This window comes from Oncorhynchus clarkii, chromosome 28 (assembly GCF_045791955.1).
Source record: "Oncorhynchus clarkii lewisi isolate Uvic-CL-2024 chromosome 28, UVic_Ocla_1.0, whole genome shotgun sequence".
In the NCBI taxonomy this organism is placed as follows: Eukaryota; Metazoa; Chordata; class Actinopteri; order Salmoniformes; family Salmonidae; genus Oncorhynchus; species Oncorhynchus clarkii.
In genome coordinates, this window is record NC_092174.1 from 15,505,749 (window position 1) to 15,526,448 (window position 20,700).

Below are 20,700 nucleotides of genomic sequence, written 5' to 3' on the forward strand. Positions count from 1 at the left end.
GTGCGAGCTAACCAAGGTTGCCAGGTGCACGGTGTTTTCTCAGCTGGCTTCCGTGTTGGATGCGCGCTGTGTTAAGAAGCAGTGCGGCTTGGTTGGGTTGTGTATCGGAGGACGCATGACTTTCAACCTTCGTCTCTCCCGAGCCCATACGGGAGTTGTAGTGATGAGACAAGATAGTAGCTACTAAAAACTATTGGATACCACGAAATTGGGGAGAAAAAGGGGTCAAATTCAAAAAAGGAAAAAACCCTCATGAAAAAGGGATTCATTCCTACTAAAATGTAGATGAATCAAAATCCACATAATTATTCACATTTCCTGGATTATTTTCCTGCTGTGAGGAGGGTCAAATTAAAGGAAAGATTCACCCATTTTGAATGTTATATCGTATTTGTGCATCTCTGAGCAATGTTCTATCGATTCCTGGGGTCATTTAATGTTTTCATGTGTATCTGAACTCTTGCCGTTCACACAGGCAGAAATACAGCCGGTATGACATAGCATTGCAGCCTGGTATCATAGACTGGATTTAACATAGTAAACGTAAATCCGAAACACTCAAATTAGTATGATATGTTACGTTTGGTGTGGTTACATAAGACAGGTGGTTACTTAAGTCAAAAACTTGTGTGGGTGGCTGGTTGGCATATAACGTGAACGTCTAGCAACCCAAAGGTCACTGACAAATGTAACATTTTAGCACCTTTTCAACTACTTACTACTTTTTCGCTACTTTGCAACTAAGCATGTTACCTTTCCCCTAAGCCTAACCCTTTCCAGCACCTGCAGATCGACGTCTTAAGTTCGTATCAGCGCTAAGCTAAATACCACGGACTGAATCAGAAAAATAGGAGAAATGAGGTGAACCTCTGTTAAATGACACATTTCTCGAGGTCGGGATTATCGCAAAAAGACAATCAATGGCTTATTCGAGCGAGGGGACATCTGACGTGCGATAGACATTTTCACGATCTAAAAGTCATCTTTCTATGAATTATTATCACAATGCTCAATCTGGTCTCAAAGCATTCGTATTCATATAAGTCTGTACGTAAATCTGAGATTCTCCATTTAGTGTGATATGTTATGTATTCATTTGTTAGCTAACATGCTAAGTAGTTGAAAAGTTGGTAGTGAGCTAAAATGCTAAAGTTGTCAGTGATAAGATTCAAACTCGCAACTTTTGGGTTGCTAGACATTCGCGTTGTAATACGACCAACCAGTGTAACCATACCAAACGTAACATATCATATCCATTTGAGTTTCTTGGATTTACATTTACTGTGTTGTTGTTTTGTCGCACTGCTTGGCTTTATCTTGGCCAGATCGCAGTTGTAAATGAGAACTTGTTCTCAACTGGCCTACCTGGTTAAATAAAGGTGAAATAAAATAAATAAATGTTGTCTAGTCTATAAGACCAGGTTTGCAGGTTGAATATGGTGAGTTTGTTAACTCCTAAATTGATAGTGCAGTTTGTTAAGGAGATTTTACAGCTAACTACTATAGCTACTTCACATGCTGATATTGTATTTGATATTATTGTTTGCTACCTTTGCTAGCTATTGTATTGTGGGTTTTGCAGTCGACTTAAGACTCCAGCCACCCAAGCCATAGAATGTTCTCTCTGCTTCCGCATGGCAACTGGTACCGTACCAACAACTCTGACACCAACTGGCTTGGAACAGCTTCTATCCCCAAGCCATAACACTGCTACATAGCTAACAAAATGGCTACACAGACTATGTGCATTTACCCTTCTGTTTTATTTGTTTTTTTCCTCCGACTCTATGCACACTACATACTCACTCACACTGAAACACCAACACACACACACACTCAAACAAACACACAATTTGTTCACATTAACATAACACCCACACACATTCATGTTGACTCTAAACACACCACACACACACACAAGCTGCTGCTTCTCTGTTTATCATATATTCTGATGTCTAGTCACATTACCCCTATACAGTCAGGTCCATAAGTACTTGAACAGTGACACAATTTGCATCATTTTGGCTCTGTACGCCACCACAATAGATTTGAAACAGAACAATCAAGATGTGCTTTAAGTGTAGACTTTCATCTTTAATTTAAGGGTTTTGTCAAAATGATTGTATGAACCGTGTAGGAATTACAACCAGTTTTATACAAAGCCCCCCAGTTCTAAGGGCTCAAAAGTAATTGGACAAACTAACATAATCATAAATTAAATTGTGAGTTTTAATACTTGGTTGCAAATCCTTTCCACTCAATGACTGCCTGAAGTCTGGAACCCATAGACATCACCAGATGCTGGGTTTCTTCCCTGGTGAGGCTCTGCCAGGCCTTTACTGCAGCTGTCTTCAGTTCCTGCTTGTTCTTGGGACGTTTTTTGCCTTCAGTTTTGCCTTCAGCAAGTGAAATGCAAGCTCAATTGGATTCAGGTAAGGTGATTTACTTGGCCATTGCAGAACATTCTACTTATTTGCCTTAAAAAAAGTATTGGGTTGTTTTCTCAATACGCTTCGGTGCATTGTCCATCTGCACTGTGAAGCGCCGTCCAATGAGTTTTGATGTATTTGGCTGAATCTGAGCAGATAATAATATAGCCCTAAACACTTCAGAATTCACTGTACAGGCTTTTTTAGATGTTTTTGTTGCCAAACTCTAATCTGGTCTTCCTGTTTTTGAGTCTTACTAATGGTTAATATCTTGTGGTAAACCCTCTGTATTTACTCTGGTGAAGTCTTCTCTTGATTGTTGACCTTTGACACAGATACGCCAGCCTCCTGGAGGGTGTTCCTGATCTGGCCAACTGTTGTGAAAAGGGCTTTTCTTCACCAGAAAGAAAGAATTCTTCTGTCGTCCACCACAGTTGTTTTCGGTGGCCTTGCAGGTCTTTTGGTGCTTCGGAGCTCACCAGTGCGCTCCTTCTTTTTAAGAATGTACCAAATAGTTGATTTGGCCACACCTAATGTTTTTGCTATCGCTCTGATGGGTTTGTTTTGATTGTTCAGCCTAATGATGGCTAACAGTAACAGATTCCAAATGCAAATGCCACACTTAAATCAACTCTAGACCGTTTATCTGCTTACTTGTACATTAACTAATGAGGGAATTAACACACACCTGGCCATGGAACAGTTGACCAGCCAATTGTCCAATTACTTTTGGTCCCTTAAAAAGGGGGGGCATCACATGGAAAAGTGCTGTAATTTCTACACCGTTCACCCAATTTGGATGGCAATACCCTCAAACTAAAGCTGAAAGTCTGCACTTTCAGCTCATATTCATTATTTCATTTCAACTCTAATATGCTGTGGTAGACAGCTAAAATAATAATAACTTGGTCAATGTCCAAATATTTATGGACCTGACTGTACAAACTGTATCTAACCCTATCACTCCAGTATCCCTGCACATAGTATGCACATGTATGGTATTAATAATAATATGGTATTGTCAATATGGTATTGGCACTGACCCTGTACAGTTGAAGTCGGAAGTTTACAAACACTTAGGTTTTGCATGACACAAGTCATTTTCCCAATTGTTTACAGACAGATTATTTCACTGTATCACAATTCCAGTGGGTCAGAAGTTTACATACACTAAGTTGACTGCGCCTTTAAACAGCTTGGAAAATTCCAGAAAATTATGTCATGGCTTTATAAGCTTATGATAGGCTAATTGACATCATTTGAGTCCATTGGAGGTGTACCTGTGGATGTATTTCAAGGACTACCTTCCAACTCAGTGCCTCTTTGCTCTGGATCATGGGAAAATCAAAAGAAATCAGCCAAGACCTCAGAAACAAAATTGTAGACCCTCACAAGTTCATCCTTGAAAGCAATTTCCAAACGCCTGAAGGTACCACGTTCATCTGTACAAACAATAGTACGCAAGTATAAACACCATTGGACGATGCAGCCATCATACTGCTCAGGAAGGAGATGCGTTCTGTCTCCTAGAGATGGAGGTACTTTGGTGCAAAAAGTGCAAATCTATCCCAGAACAACAGCAAAGGACCCTGTGAAGATGTTGGAGGAAACAGGTTCAAAAGTATCTATATCCACAGTAAAACGAGTTGTATATCGACATCACCTGAAAGGCCGCTCAGCAAGGAAGAAGTCACTGCTTCAAAACCACAAAAAAAGCCAGACTACGGTTTGCAACTGCATATGGGGACAAAGATGGTACTTTTTGGAGAAACGTCCTCTGGTCTGATGAAACAAAAATAGAACTGTTTGTCCATAATGACCATCATTATGTTTGGAGGAAAAAGGAGGCGGCTTGCAAGCCGGAGAACACCATCCCACCTGCGAAGCACGGGGGTGGCAGCATCACGTTGTGGGAGTGCTTTGCTGCAGGAGGGACTGGTGCACTTCACAAAATAGATGGCATCTTGAGCAACATCTCAAGACATCAGTCAGGAAGTTAAAGCTTGGTCGCAAATGGGTCTTACAAATGGACAATGACCCCAAGCATACTTCCAAAGTTATGGCAAAATGGCGTAAGGACAACAAAATCAAGGTGTTGGAGTGGCCATCACAAAGCCCTGACCTCAATCCTATAGAAAATTTGGGGGCAGAACTGAAAAAGCGTGTGCGAGCAAGGAAGCCTTACAAACCTGACTCAGTTACACCAGCTCTGTCAGGAGGAATGGGACAAAATTCACCCAACTTATTGTGGGAAAGAAATAAAAGCTGAAATAAATCATTCTCTCTACTGTTATTCTGACATTTCCCATGCATAAAATAAAGTGGTGATCCTAACTGACCTAAGACATGGAATTTTTACTAGGATTAAATGTCAGGAATTGTGAAAAACTGAGTTTAAATGTAGTTGGCTAAGGAGTATGTAAACTTCCAACTTCAACTGTAGCTTACTTTTGCGTGTTCTTATTAACATTTCTTGTGTGTTTTTGTTCTACTTAAATTTTTTTATAACAAAAAATATAGTACTACTGATATTGATTATTACTGCATTGTTGGGAAAGAGCAAGCAAGAAAGGCATTTCACTGTACTTGTGTATGTGATAATAAAAACTTGACTTGAAAAACAAAACGTGTTGTTCTCACATAGTGTTACTTAACACCTTTTAATTATAGGAATTTGTGGTTTTGGGTGTATTTTTCCTTTAAAGGCATGCTCCGGAACTTTGGCGATTATTAAGTATTTTTTCAAACATCCCTCTTTGGGCTGGATGCATCATGTGTAATTCATACATGAATAATGTATTAGTAGAATTACTGTCTTACCTCGATTAGCCACGAAATCCCGAGTTTGAAAGCTCTGCTGCGCCATTTCCCCTACATTTTCCTCCACGTGGGCCAGCCCCCTAGCAATTCGAGTTCTAGCCAATGACAACTCAGTAATACCAAAGTCAATATCAGCATGTGAAATAGCTACAGTTGTTAACTGTAAAAATCGCCTTAAACTGCACTAATCAAACTGCACTATACAAACTGCATTACACAAACTGCACTATAGTATATGTTTTTGTAAGGTAAAGTAATATTAGTATCACTGTGGTAACGAAGGGACATTCATTAAATACCGAAAAAGCACAGCAAACTGTGTCAGCAGAACACAGAGTGTCTTGAGGGACAGTCTTTACATTCTCTAAATACTGAACCAGTAGAATTCCAGACGTTTGCCAGTTTACAGAAAAGGAGAATACATTGAGACCAATGAAGCCTCTTTTAGCTGACCTAACTATTTCATTCAAGTTTCTTTCAATTGCTCTATACGTCTGTCTTTGTCTTACTCCACAGACATATCAGCCCATAGCCTCTCAAAGGCCATGTGCCAAACGGCACCCTATTCCCTTTAAAGTGCACTACTTTTGACCAGAGCCCTATGGGCCCCAAAAGTAGTGCACTAGGGGATAGGGTCCAATTTGGGACAGAACCTTTGAGAGGCTATGGGCAGGTATGCAAAATATACAGTGCCTTGCGAAAGTATTCGGCCCCCTTGAACTTTGCGACCTTTTGCCACATTTCAGGCTTCAAACATAAAGATATAAAACTGTATTTTTTTGTGAAGAATCAACAACAAGTGGGACACAATCATGAAGTGGAACGACATTTATTGGATATTTAAACTTTTTTAACAAATCAAAAACTGAAAAATTGGGTGTGCAAAATTATTCAGCCCCCTTAAGTTAATACTTTGTAGTGCCACCTTTTGCTGCGATTACAGCTGTAAGTCGCTTGAGGTATGTCTCTATCAGTTTTGCACATCGAGAGACTGACATTTCCCATTCCTCCTTGCAAAACAGCTCAAGCTCAGTGAGGTTGGATGGAGAGCATTTGTGAACAGCAGTTTTCAGTTCTTTCCACAGATTCTCGATTGGATTCAGGTCTGGACTTTGACTTGGCCATTCTAACACCTGGATATGTTTATTTTTGAACCATTCCATTGTAGATTTTGCTTTATGTTTTGGATCATTGTCTTGTTGGAAGACAAATCTCCGTCCCAGTCTCAGGTCTTTTGCAGACTCCATCAGGTTTTCTTCCAGAATGGTCCTGTATTTGGCTCCATCCATCTTCCCATCAATTTTAACCATCTTCCCTGTCCCCGCTGAAGAAAAGCAGGCCCAAACCATGATGCTACCACCACCATGTTTGACAGTGGGGATGGTGTGTTCAGTGTGATGAGCTGTGTTGCTTTTACGCCAAACATAACGTTTTGCATTGTTGCCAAAAAGTTCAATTTTGGTTTCATCTGACCAGAGCACCTTGTTCCACATGTTTGGTGTGTCTCCCAGGTGGAATGTGGCAAACTTTAAACGACACTTTTTATGGATATCTTTAAGAAATGGCTTTCTTCTTGCCACTCTTCCATAAAGGCCAGATTTGTGCAATATACGACTGATTGTTGTCCTATGGACAGAGTCTCCCACCTCAGCTGTAGATCTCTGCAGTTCATCCAGAGTGATCATGGGCCTCTTGGCTGCATCTCTGATCAGTCTTCTCCTTGTATGAGCTGAAAGTTTAGAGGGACGGCCAGGTCTTGGGAGATTTGCAGTGGTCTGATACTCCTTCCATTTCAATATTATCGCTTGCACAGTGCTCCTTGGGACGTTTAAAGCTTGGGAAATCTTTTTGTATCCAAATCCGGCTTTAAACTTCTTCACAACAGTATCTCGGACCTGCCTGGTGTGTTCCTTGTTCTTCATTATGCTCTCTGCGCTTTTAAACGGACCTCTGAGACTATCACAGTGCAGGTGCATTTATACGGAGACTTGATTACACACAGGTGGATTGTATTTATCATCATTAGTCATTTAGGTCAACATTGGATCATTCAGAGATCCTCACTGAACTTCTGGAGAGAGTTTGCTGCACTGAAAGTAAAGGGGCTGAATAATTTTGCACGCCCAATTTTTCATTTTTTGATTTGTTAAAAAAGTTTGAAATATCCAATAAATGTCCTTCCACTTCATGATTGTGTCCCACTTGTTGTTGATTCTTCACAAAAAAATACAGTTTTATCTCTATGTTTGAAGCCTGAAATGTGGCAAAAGGTCGCAAAGTTCAAGGGGGCCGAATACTTTCGCAAGGCACTGTGTATATATAGATAAAGTTAGGTCAGTGAAAAGAGGCTCCATTGGACTCAAAGTATTCTCCTTTCTCTATGAACTGGCAAAGTCTGGTATTGTACGGGTTCCGTATCTAGAGCGTTCGTGGACTGTGTCCCTCTAGACACCCAACGTGCTCTACAGACACAGTCGCTGGACATCTTCTGTACTTAGCCAATGCCCCTTCACTGCCACAAGGACATAAATATGACTTTATCCTTCAATAAATGTGTACTACTGATTTGAAATCCAAACATGGTCTTATCTTTGTGAGAGATGGCGAGAGGAATATTGACGTGGTGAGGGAGAGATGGACAAGTGAGAGAGAAAGATGGAGGAAGAGGGGGAAAAGGAAAGAGATAAGAGGGAGAGGCATGATAAATCAAGAGAGAGACAGAACCGCAGTTAACAGCAGGCGGAGAGAGATATATTATTGTTTACTTCACTTTTGTTTATTATCTACTTCACTTGGCAATGAAAACATATGTTTCCCATGCCAATAAAGCCCCTTGAATTGAATTGAGAGCAAGAGCGAGAGCGAGAGCGAGAGCGAGAGAGAGAACAGCTGACAGACAGAGAGTGATGGGGCAGGTCACAGGGGGACATTGAGGTCCCCAAGGGAACAGTGGGGAAGCAGGGGCACAACTGTGTTCATGGCAACGTGATAGGCCCCGTTGACAACCGCCAGCCAGGGCACCTGCTGACTGGCACCTCACTTGCCCATGCGCACGGGCGTGCAGACACACTCAGGCGAGCATGCACACACACACACACGTATGCACACAAACACATACATGTAATTCTCTAGGTCCGACAGTGCAGTAACATTGATTACATTGTTCATGACTACACTAGTGCAATAGGACACCTCGTGGTAGAGCAATAGTACTACAGGTTATGGTTGTCAGTCAACCACTGAACATGTGTGTACCAACCATGCAACGCTTCTAGATAAACGACCATCAACTGAACTGTGTCTGGACATTACTTTATTATTCATGCATATGGAGTATTACCATGGCGACGAGGATTAAAAACTAGATGGATTACAGCAAGAAAACAAACATTCAACTGAATTTTACTTTCGGGCAAGTAAAGGATTTTCACTCGTGATTAGCAAGCTAGGCTAGCACGCTAACGCTTGCAAGCTAACAAGCTGGTAGCTAGCTAAAAGGACATTGAAATGGCGCCAGCAATCGCACAGTTTAAAACTGAAAGTGACCCTAGTTCTGTCGGGACACGTTGGAATAAATGGGTGCAGATATTCAAACTTTACACCATAGCGGCGATGCTAGGCTGAAAGCACTGCTGTTGCACTTAAAAAGGAGAACGAGCGCATGACATTTGCGACACGTTCGCGGTAGAGGCAGATAAGTATGCAGACACAAAACTGAAAAAGAACGTTCAGTATCAATATAGTAAGTAAAGCCACTCAGCAGCAGGGCAAGAAGTCCAATAATGGACTAAAGGAACCTAACGTTAATCCTTATAGTCCAAGGACCTTACATGTTCTGTTTGGCTCTAGAAGCCAAAACAGCCAAAAACTCCATATAAAAGTGAATCAATTCTCAATTGCGGTATGGTTCTGGAAACATAAATCTTCCTACTTTCACATTGACATTTTAGTAAACACTCTTATCCAGAGCGACTTACAATAGTGAGTGCATACATTTTCATGCGTTTTCGTATTGGTCCCCAGTGGGAATTGAACCCCCTACCTTGATGTTGCAAGCACCATACTCTACCAACTGAGCAACATGATGGGACCCATCACATCAAAATATTTTCATAAGTGCAAAATTGACTTCATGTTAACTGGCCAGGTCGCAGTTGTAAATGAGAACCTGTTCTCAACTGGTCTACCTGGTTAAATAAAGGTCAAATAAAATTAAAAAAAAAAAAAAAAAAACTGGTTTTAAAAGAATTGCAGCCAACAGTATTTTGCAGTAGCAGCACATTTGAGGCATCCATCTTCCGTTCACACACACACAGGTGTTAGGAGACACAGATAGCTAATTAGCACAGGTAGTCGATTCTGTCTTCCGTCTGATTCTGTCTTCCGTAAACACGCGCTGTAACATGGAGATATTGTCGTGTGGGAACACTAACCCTATAAAGGTGTATCAATTTAACCTTTTGTTATTTGAAAATAATTTCTCGCTGGTATGAAAGATCGGGTTCTTCCAAAACTGTACTGCAAGAAATGTGTGTTAATGTTCAGACTGAGCGTCGGGGCTCTTAACAAACCTCCCCCTTACATAAGACGACTTTGTCCAATGACTCTGTGTATTGTAATGGGACGGTGAGTCAGGATCAAGAAGTAGGCGAGAGCCTAGATACTTACCAAACCAGACTTTGCATGTTAGCAAATAACTTTGAGTTTGCAGACATTGACATGGAGATGAAAGAACAATTGATTCAGAGCTGTACCTCGTCCAGGCGGCGCTGTCGTGATTCCTCCTGGCACCAGAGGGCGGCAGAGACCACCCAAGAGACTTTTACTGGACTCAGGTGTGTCTTATTATTTCGTGATTGTGCCCCTGTTAAAAGAGGTGTGTTTTCTGTGGTCCTTTGCATAAGCTTAAATTGTTTACTGGGTGCGTTTGTGTCCTGAGTGAGTTTGAGACATAGTGTTTGTTGTTTTTCAAGTGCACTGTGATCCTGCGACTACCGTTTCTCAGTAAAGTGGTATGTTTATCCTTAACCACTGGTTCCTCGTCTGGTCTCTTCTCTGCACCTGGGTCCAACCTTACCACGTCACATGCACAGAAGAGCACCGAGAGAGCCTGACATGACTGTAACCGCCCGTCGCCGGAGGTTCCGGGTCTGTGGCCCGTCGCCGGAGGTTCCGGGTCTGTGGCCCGTCGCCGGAGGCTCCGGGTCTGTGGCCCGTCGCCGGACGCTCCGGGTCTGTGGCCCGTCGCCGGACGCTCCGGGTCTGTGGCCCGTCGCCGGACGCTCCGGGTCTGTGGCCCGTCGCCGGACGCTCCGGGTCTGTGGCCCGTCGCCGGACGCTCCGGGTCTGTGGCCCGTCGCCGGACGCTCCGGGTCTGTGGCCCGTCGCCGGACGCTCCGGGTCTGTGGCCCGTCGCCGGACGCTCCGGGTCTGTGGCCCGTCGCCGGACGCTCCGGGTCTGTGGCCCGTCGCCGGACGCTCCGGTCTGTGGCCCGTCGCCGGACGCTCCGGACTGGGTACTGTCGCCGGACGCTCCGGACTGGGTACTGTCGCCGGACGCTCCGGACTGGGTACTGTCGCCGGACGCTCCGGACTGGGTACTGTCGCCGGACGCTCCGGACTGGGTACTGTCGCCGGACGCTCCGGACTGGGTACTGTCGCCGGACGCTCTGGACTGGGTACTGTCTCCGGACGCTCTGGACTCCCGAGACGCACTGGAGGCCTGGTGCCGGCACTGGTGGTTCCGGGCTGGTGACACGCACCTCAGGGCGAGTGCGGGGAGGAGGAACAGGGCGTACTGGACCGTGGAGACGCATTGGAGATCCAGAACATAGAGCTGGCTCAATACGTCCTGGCTGGATGCCCATTCTAGCCAGGCAAATGCGAGGAGCTGGAATAGAGCAAACCGGGCTAGAATAGCGCACTGGAGACACCTTGCCAATCTCTGCATAGCACGGTGCCTGACTAGTTACATGCTCCCCACGATAAGCACAAGGAGTTGGCTCAGGTCTCCTACCTGACTCAGCCAATCTCCTCGTGTGCCCCCCACCCCAAAAATCTTGGGGCTGCGTCACGGGCTTCCGTGCTAGCCGTGTACCTTCATATCTTCGCTGTTCCTCTATTCTCCCTTATTTCTCCTCGTAGTATCGCCGTTCCGCTTTCGCTGCTTCTAACTCCTCCGTAGGACAGCGATACTCCCCCTGCTGTGTCCAGGGTCCTGCTCCATCTAATATCTCCTCCCAGGTCCATTTTCCCATTAAGCGCTGTTCCTTCTTTTCATGCTGCTTGGACCTGGTTTGGTGGGTTATTCTGTCGCGGTCGTTGTATGGAGGAGACCAAGGCGCAGCGTGGTAAGCGTACATAACTCTTTAATGAAAGAGAGAACACTGAACAAAACTATACAACAAAACAAACTGTGAAGCTATATGGCTAGTGCAGAACAGGCAACTAAACATAGAATATAACCCACAAAACCAACATGGAAAATGGTAACCTAAATAGGATCCCCAATCAGAGACAACGACAAACAGCTGCCTCTGATTGGGAACCAATTCAGGCCACCATAGACCTATATATACCTAGATGTACAAAAAACCCTAGACAAGACAAAAACACACATACCACCCTCGTCACACCCTGACCTAACCAAAATAAAAAATAAAACAAAGGTAACTAAGGTTAGGGCGTGACAGAAATGAATCAAAATAAAGTTTTTAATGAAAATATGTCAATCTTGATTTGAATATGTTGGTAACTCGTTATATAAAATTGATAATGCCCTCGAAAGCGATGTTTGGAGGATATATTGGCACGGTTTGCTGGCCCTCAATGAATATCTCCTCCAAACACTGAATTCTCATGCATTATCACTTAATTCAGTTATCCCCATTGAGACTGTGTCCATGCCTCAATCTAGTTTAGGCAAAACTAAACATTCCTGTCATTATTGAAAAAGATTGTGATATCTCACATCTCAAAATAGGGTTACTTAATGTTAGATCCCTCACTTCCAAGGCAGTCATAGTCGATGAACTAATCACTGATCATAGTCATGATGTGATTGGTCTGACTGAAACATGGCTCAAGCCTGATACATTTACCGTGTTAAAGGAGGCATCTCCTCCTGGTTACACTAGTGACCATATCTCCTCTGCAAAGGCAGAGGTGTTGCTAGCATTTCCGACAGTGTTTTCATATTTTGAGCTTCTAGTCATGAAATCTATGTAGCCTACTCAATCACTTTTTAAAGCTACTGTTTTACAGTCCTCCTGGGCCATATACAGCATTCATCACTGAGTTCCTTGAATTCCTATCGGACCTTGTAGTCATGGCAGATAATATTCAAATGTTTGGTGTCTTCAATATTCACATGGAAAAGTCCACAGACCCACTCCAAAAGACTTACGGAGGCATCATCGATTCAGTGGGTTTTGTCTAACATGTCTCCGGACCTACTCACTGCCACAGTCATACTCTGGACCTAGTTTTGTTAATTAGCTCCCTAGTATGCAGAAAATACCCGAGCCCTGAAGCAAGCCAAAATGGAAGTATTCTGACTAGCTTGGAAAGACAGTACCGTGCAATACTGAAGAACCCTCATTGCTGCTTGATCATCCTATTTTTAAAACCTAATTGAGGAGAATGAGAACAATCCAAAATGTATTTTTGATACTGTCTCAAAACTAACTAAAAAACAGCATTCCCCAAGAGAGGATGGCTTTCACTTCAGCAGTGATGAATTCATAAACTTCTTTGATGAATAGATCAATATTAGAAAGCAAATTACGGACACCTTTTTAAATCTGCGTACTTCTCCAAAGCTCAGTTGTCCTGATTCTGCACAGAACTGCCAGGAACGAAGATCAATGGAGACACTCAAGAACTGGTGTCCTGTGTTCCTTTAAGTAGGGTCCCTCTAATTCTCTCTCTCTCTCCTCCTGGAGGACCTGAGCCCTAGGACCATGCCCCAGGACTACCTGGCCTGAAGACTTCTGGCTGTCCCCAGTCCACCTGGTTGTGCTGCTGCTCCAGTTTCAACTGTTCTGCCTGCGGCTATGGAATCCTGACCCGTTCACCGGACATGCTACCTTGTCCCGGACCTGCTGTTTTCGACTCCAGAGCTGACCACTCTGACCAGGGCCATGACTACACCCAAGAATCTCTCCCTCTCTCTCTCTCTCGACCTCTCTCTCTCTCTCTCGACCTCTCTCGCTCTCGACCTCTCTCTCTCTCGACCTCTCTCTCTCTCGACCTCTCTCTCTCTCGACCTCTGAATGGGCAACTGACGTTTACTCCTGAAGTACTGACCTGTTGCATCCTATATAACCACTGTGATTATTATTTGACCCAGCAGGTCATCTATGAACATTTGAACATCTTGAAGAACAATCTGGTCATGTACTCTTATAAATCTCCACCCGATACAGCCAGAAGAGGACTAGCCACCACTCAGAGCCTGGTTCTTCTCTCGGTTTCTTTATCGGTTCCTGCCTTTCTGGGGAGTTTTTTCTAGCTATCGTGCTTCTACATCTGCAGTGGTTGCTGTTTGGGGTTTTAGGCTGGGTTTCTGAATAGCACTTTGTGACATCTGCTAATGTACAACAACACATTTGTCACTGTTCCAATACTTTTGGAGCTCACTGTATATTCTCATTGTTATCTTGATAAGCGAGTCCCCTACAAGACAGAATTTTGAATAAAATTCCATTTCAACTTACTCGGTTGGTTGGTTGGGGGAATTTGTCTTTGTGCAGGTTGAATTTTCAGACAAAATGTTTAGTGTGCAGGTCCGGGATCAAGGGGTAACATTCTCCTCTCTCGACACACGTGTTCCCCTCGACGGAGACCGGGGTCTAATCCCTGCGTTGAACCCTCCCATTTTATCTCCCCTAATCATGTATATGGCCTTGTAATTCAATTTGTTTCTGAATTTAATAAAAATATATGGGATCCAAAAGGTTCACTGGAAAGTATTGTTGTACAGACTATTCCACGATATCCCATTGACTAGTGGCACCACTGCTAGTGGTACCTATGTCATCTCAGGAAGACTTTCTGGCTAACAGATACACACACACACACAAACACACACTAGTTTGGCACGTAGTGGGTGGCCCTTTGCCCGGTGCTTGCATGTGCGACTTGGCCCGTCCTTATATCCACAGCAGCGTGACAGACGTCTTCATCTCAATTCAAAACGCACACCGTCTGCCAGATGCACATTTTTATCCCTACGTAATGAATTGCTTATTCTGTTTGTAATATGAATCGTACAAAAATACATGATATAGTGACACGTGGGCCAAAGCAATCAAAACAAATGTGAGTGTAAAATCCCTCAGCGCAAGCATAGGCCACAACAATCACAAGCAACCAGTGACCGACATGGGAAAAGCCCGTTTCATCAGAGGCACTGGCGCATCTCAAAGGAATTCTGGAAGAACCCCTGAAACAGGATAAATAAATACCGGAAACACTTTGGAAACCACAACCTGTCATCTGGGCTCTTTCCCCCACAACCCCAGGTTGTAAAAAAGAATGATTTCAACACGCGGCCTATGGAAGTTAATGCACGCAGACCGTCACAATAAAAGGCAGTAGAACTACATGTACAAGATAGAACACAGTAGACGGCCAATGGTGGCGAGCGCGAGGAGTCAGTCACGCTGGATTAAGTGTTAGCGTAGCATGTTAGCGCTCTCTCCATCTTCGCTAAGCCGCTTTCGCTCTCTAGAGCTAACCGTCACGATGAGCAGCTCAGCCTTTTTGACGGAGTGTGTAGGCAGGGCTCTCAAACCGTGGCTCTGGATGTGGAGTAGAACAGAGGCAGACACACATCCTCCTACTCCTCCGGTGGGGAGGATGGCTGGGCTCTGCTCTCCTCGAGTTATGCAACCTGTACCAGAACGTGGCAAGATCTCGCCGGTACTCAAGAGTCTTTCACCCTTTGTTATGCCTTTTGCATCTCGGGCCTCATTGGGTTATTCCTCTTCAAGGTTTGAGTGCCAGTACCCTTTTAACTCTATTGATACGTTTTCTCCTAAGCGCCAGCCACCATTCATTCTAGCCTGAACGGAAACCAGGCTTCCTAGTACAAATATAAACACACATATAATGTCACTGTATATTCTCTCTCTCTCTCTCTCTCTCTCTCTCATAGACTGATAATAAATAAATTGGTCACTGAACACAACAATAGGTACTACACTTGATCAGCAACTACATCTGATTGCTATCTTATTAACAGAGGAAAAAGTCCCTAAACCAACCACTCTGGCTACATATCTTTTCAGTAAGCTCTTTCCCAGTCAGCTAGAGTATTTACGATAATGCTTTCACCTATCCAATCGTAATCGGCTCAGTAGCCACAAGGGCATGGTGTGTAGGAGACACGGATAGAAAGCAGTTGGAACACAGCCATAAACTTCAGCCTACACAGTCACATGCATTCTAAATCACACCCACAAAGATAGTGATGCTACTTTATTTTTATTTCTCTTTCTACCTCTCTCTCTCTCTCAGTCACGCATGCACTCACACGCACATCCTCTCCTTGTTCCTGTCCCCCATCATGTCGTACTACTCTGGAGAGAAAAGCCAGGAGGTTGAAAGGCGTGACGCAGTAAAGATGAAGGTGACAGAGGAGCTATTGACATGCACAGCAGCAGCCCTCGTCATCACAGACACACTAAGTGACCATTCATTACCAGCAGAGGGGGCTGTTTTTTACATTGGCAGAAGAGCAGTGCCGTCACCCACGAGGCCATGGCACAGGATTGCTCATCGGTCATCATGCTGTGTCATAAGCGTCAACTTTACCCATCTCTCTCATTTAGAGGCTGATAGGATGCACCAGTAACATCAGAACCTCTCTTCAAATGTGTTCTGTGTTCAATAGGGCAGAGCGGTCAGGTCAGGTTATGGTCTGGGTTATCTCTCGTGGAAAGACTGGGTGAACATATATGGTACAGCAGATCTGTCATGATATAGCGAGATGCGTGAGATCGCGAGCAACATTAGTTTCGGTGCTTGGGTTTTCCGTCACTGGTTATTTGGACAAATCACGAGTTCGCAGGTGTTATCATCTTTCGAATTTAAGAAGGGGAGGGGACATTTGGCCCATAGACATGCCCGTAACTTGCAAAGAGAGAGGGTGGAGCTCTTCGTTCTGGTTCCGATCCCCGTTCTCTCTCTTCTCTTAATTAAAACATATGGACCCAGAACTTTTTAGAGCATCTGACCAATTACGCAAGACTTTAGTTCTGGGTTAACCGAGATTGTGGTCAGTGAGGTGGTTAGTGTAGCATAGGATGATGCTGTCAATTCAGTGGTTGTGGTGCAGTCATAGGAGCACAGTACTCGCTCACTCTGATACTTGGCACTGTAGTCTTTCTGTGGTCATTACACAGGTCAGTAAATATGAGTGGTCATGTTGAGTTCATTAGACATCTTAGTAAATATGAGTGGTCATGTTACCGTCAGTCGGTCACTCACCATGACACTTAGCGCAAGGGTCTTTCTCATACTCCAGCAGCTCTGCCGACCGACTGCGAACACTGGTGACCCTCCGCAGCCCCCCGCCATCACGCAGGCGGGCCGCCTCCTCCTTGGCGTACACACCGAGCTCCTGTGTGTAACGCCCATACATCTACATGAGAGGGGGAAGGGAGAGGGGCAGGAAGGGAAGGGAAAAGAAAGAGAATATTAGATCATTTTTAAGTATTCATTATGACCCTCAGCTTACACAACCAGCTTCTGAGTTCTGCTTAATATAATACATTAATCACACATGGGAGAGAGAGAGGAGGACAGAGGGATGAGAAGGGGGAGGGCAAGAGAGAATTAGGGAGGGAGAGATGGAAGGGGAAGGAAGGAGAAATAGTGGCTGCATTTCAATAGTCTTAAGGACTAGCTAAAAGGTGTCCCTCATACGGAATCAATGGAATGGCATCAAACACATGGAAACCATTTGTCTGATGTATTTTGATACCATTCCACTTATGCCGCTCCAGCCTTTACCACGAGCCTGTTCGCCCCCAATTAAGGTGCCACCAACCTCCTGTGATTAAACACGGGAGAGAGATGGAGAGAAGAAGGGGGGGACAAGAAAAAGGTGAGAGAGAGAGAAAGTGAAGGAGACTAATAGAGGATGTATCTCAATAGTCAAAAATGGTGTCCTCCTTCCTCCGTTTGTGCTGAGAAGACTGGGGAAAGGACATTTTTGAATATTGGTTATTTTGTAGCCTATATTCTCAGATCAGTGAAAATGACAGAAGAAGAGGAAGCAACTTTCGACTACTGAGACGGACCCAGACAATTGATCAATTTCACAGCATTTAAATTGGCCAATTTGATAGACACAATCCCTAGGTAATGATCCCTCCCTAGAGCCAAATGAGCCGTCAATGAGCTGCACCTGCCAGGCCCTGACTGATTAACTACCCAGGGCTGGCGACGGCATGACTCTTAACGAGGAGGGGCTCCCGCCAAACCAACACACTCAATCAGGGGTATATTCAATACTCCGATTCCTTTGCAGAACTTTCCTTAAACGGAAGCAAACGGAATAAAACGAGGCGGACCTGCCTGAATTTGTCCAATAGAAACTCTTGTTTTGCTCTGTTTGTTGTCCGTTTGGTTCTTAAATGGTAAACGGTTTCCGTAATGAATACAGCTCAGGCATAAAAGCCTCAGCAAGCTACAGAAGTACAGTGGAGTCAGTCCAATATTGTACAACAATGGCAGGGTGGGTTGAAGTTGCGATAGTGGTCGTGTGCTGCGCCAATGTACTTGGTGCACTAATGTGGGAAGTGGGTCCACAGCATCTGACTAGACCTGTAACTTATGCTGCGCAGCCTCAGCAGGTCAGCCGGAGGCCAGTGGCTTCCACTCCTATAGAGAAATGCCAAGTAAAGGAGGAAGAGAGGATTACTTGTGGAACCCCTGCGATTACTATTGCTCAATGTGACGCGATCAACTGCTGCTTTGATGGGTGGCGGTGCTACTATGGGAAAGCAGGTGAGTCAACTACTGTAGTTTAGGTTTTTCCTAATGTATTTTTACAATGTTTGTATAATTTGTACTTCTCCCTGCCAAGCTCTAACTTGTAAGACTCATTTATGGAGTGTTAGTGTCTTCTCTCTGTGCCATCTCCTTCCCCAGTGACTGTTCAGTGTAGCAGAGATGGTCAGTTTGTGGTGGTGGTGGCCAGGGATTCCACTCGGCCCAACCTGGACCTTGATTCCATTAGTCTGCTTGGTGGGCAGGATGCCCCCTGTAAGCCTGTTGGCACCACTACAGTCTTTGCTGTATACCAGTTCCCTGTCACTGCATGTGGCACCACTCTGATGGTGGGTAGCTGTCTTAATGTGCCATGCACTGTGACTCTATGAATCCAATCCATTGTAGCTCCCACAAGGGGGAGAGGGGGGGGGGGGGGGGTGTATAATCATATCTTGGTCTGAAACACTGCTTGGGTTCTATTCTCCCTGGTAGTTAACTGGCTAGTTATGTAATTACCCAGTGTGCCTCATCTAATGTGAGGATAAAAATGAACACCTGTGTTGCTCTTCATTTAAAGCCTGGCTGTTATATACCCATTGGTGTACACCAACTAAATGCGTTTTGTACCTTTTCAGGAGGACAGTGGCTATGTGGTCTATGAGAACAGCATGATGTCTTCCTATGAAGTGGGGATTGGACCTCGTGGCTCAATCACCAGAGACAGCCATTTTGAGTGGGTCTTCTCTCCAGTGGCTTAATGTTCACCCAATTCCACCTGAGGCTCAATTAAATGCTCCAGCAATTTTTTTTTTCTTTTGATATCTAAGATATTTCAAGGGGACTAATTAACTAAAGACGCTGACGCTAACTGGTATCCAATTTGACGCTCGACTTGTCGTACCCAGCAAATGCTAGCTAGCCCACACAATCAATGTTGAGAAACCCGATACTGGTGGTCCTAATGTACATCCCATAACAGTAGGAATGTTTCTCTCCTAGGCTTCGGTTCCAGTGTAAGTACACTGGCACGGCAGTGGAGATACTGACTGTTGAGGTGAACACTGTTGCTCCACCTGCTCCGGTTGCTGTTCCTGGACCCATCAGCGTGACGCTGCGACTGGCCAGAGGACAATGTTACAACGAGGGATGTGTGGAAGGTAAGTTGGCAAAACGGTTGTGTAAAAGGAATAATAAAATTGTAGTTGTGTCTGAGGGGAAATTGCTTTGTGGCATAACATGCCTGGTTTTTTAACTTATCGTCTATCAAGACTTTCAAATGTGTTGCTTCCTGGGTGGAACCATGCCTGTTCCAACATTCTTGGGGGAGGGGGTGGTGTAAGCTGGCCAGCACTGTTCTGAAATGTTTACACTTCAAGTGTTTGAATTCTAACCTTTGTCTCCACAGATGTGGAAGCCTACACCTCCTACTACAGCGAGGCAGACTACCCAGTTGTCAAGGTCCTAAAGGAGCCGGTTTATGTTGAGGTTTACATCGAGAGGAGGACTGACTCTAACCTGGTCCTGAATTTGGAGCACTGCTGGGCCACCTCCACCCCCAGTCCTCTAAGTCTGCCCAAGTGGGACCTCCTGGTTGATGGGTAACTGGAGAACTAAGATGGTTGCCTTGCTGCTTTTTTTTCTCTCCATGTATTGCGCCTTTCTTACTTTAATTTTAAATCTGTGCTTACATGTCAACTAACTGGGGCTCTTCCAACCAGAATGTTAACTTAGGAACTTTAGGAAGATCCTAGAGTTGTACAAACAATGACTTTCCCCCCCCCCCCTCCAGGTGTCCATCTCAGGATGACCGCTACCTGACCTCTGTGATCCCTGTGTCTGGCGTCATGTTCCCCACCCACTACAAACGCTTTGTGGTCAAGATGTTCACTTTTGTGGATGCGCACACCTTAGCCCCTCTGAAGGACAGGGTACTGCATCTTTACTTTACTTTACAGCAGGAGTGTTTCAATCAAGGCCTCGTGGTCTGCTGGGCTTTTCTCCCTGATGGTTGACTGATTGGCCAGGAAGTCCACTCCACTTCCGTCCAAGTCACTAGTTGAAAGCCAGCGGTGCTGTTGACGGATTTTTAATGGCTTGCATAATTGTCGCTATTTGGGGCTGCCTAGCAGTTAAGGAGCGTTGGGCCAGTAACTGAGAGGTTGCTGGTTCGACTTGTTGAGTCGGTGAGATCTGTGCCCTTAAGCAAGCTGCTTAACCTTAATTTCTCCTGTAAGTCACTCTGGAGCCTGTCTGCTAAATTATACCAAGCTAAAGGTTTGCTTTCCATCTGCAGGATGACATTCATTATCAATTATCAAGGATTTTGCACTAGATGGGATGGCTGTTAAGTCAAAATTGGTCATTGTAGAGATTCATAAACAAATTGGCTGTAAAGGTCAGGTTTGACTCTGTTCCAGCTAGTGACCACTCTGCAGAGCTGCCTCTAGTA

The 20,700-nt window shown here is 44.6% G+C and overlaps 2 protein-coding genes across 2 annotated transcripts in view; one reads left to right on the top strand and one right to left on the bottom strand.

The window, feature by feature from the left end:
• Positions 1 to 16,896, bottom strand: part of LOC139386919 (chloride channel protein 2-like) — a 40,326-nt gene extending 23,430 nt beyond the window's left edge. Inside the window, exon 1 of the mRNA XM_071132805.1 lies at positions 16,743 to 16,896. Within this exon, the coding sequence (XP_070988906.1) occupies positions 16,743 to 16,896 (154 nt within the window). The remainder of the gene's footprint in view (positions 1 to 16,742) is intronic.
• A 1,111-nt stretch (positions 16,897 to 18,007) lies between these two features.
• LOC139386920 (zona pellucida sperm-binding protein 4-like) lies at positions 18,008 to 19,853 on the top strand. Its single transcript, XM_071132807.1, has 5 exons — positions 18,008 to 18,266; positions 18,411 to 18,598; positions 18,887 to 18,984; positions 19,251 to 19,408; positions 19,657 to 19,853. Exons 1-5 carry the CDS (start codon positions 18,050 to 18,052, stop codon positions 19,851 to 19,853), a joined length of 858 nt encoding a protein of 285 aa, XP_070988908.1. The 5' UTR covers positions 18,008 to 18,049.
• The last annotated feature ends 847 nt before the right edge of the window (positions 19,854 to 20,700 follow it).

What these genes read in the sequence shown, in the direction of transcription:
- LOC139386920 (XM_071132807.1), top strand. Translation starts at nt 18,050, where the DNA reads ATGTGGGAAGTGGGTCCACAGCATCTGACTAGACCTGTAACTTATGCT. An exon ending in GTGCTACTATGGGAAAGCAG is followed by an intron (nt 18,267 to 18,410) that starts GTGAGTCAACTA and finishes CTCCTTCCCCAG; the next exon opens with TGACTGTTCAGTGTAGCAGA. An exon ending in CATGTGGCACCACTCTGATG is followed by an intron (nt 18,599 to 18,886) that starts GTGGGTAGCTGT and finishes GTACCTTTTCAG; the next exon opens with GAGGACAGTGGCTATGTGGT.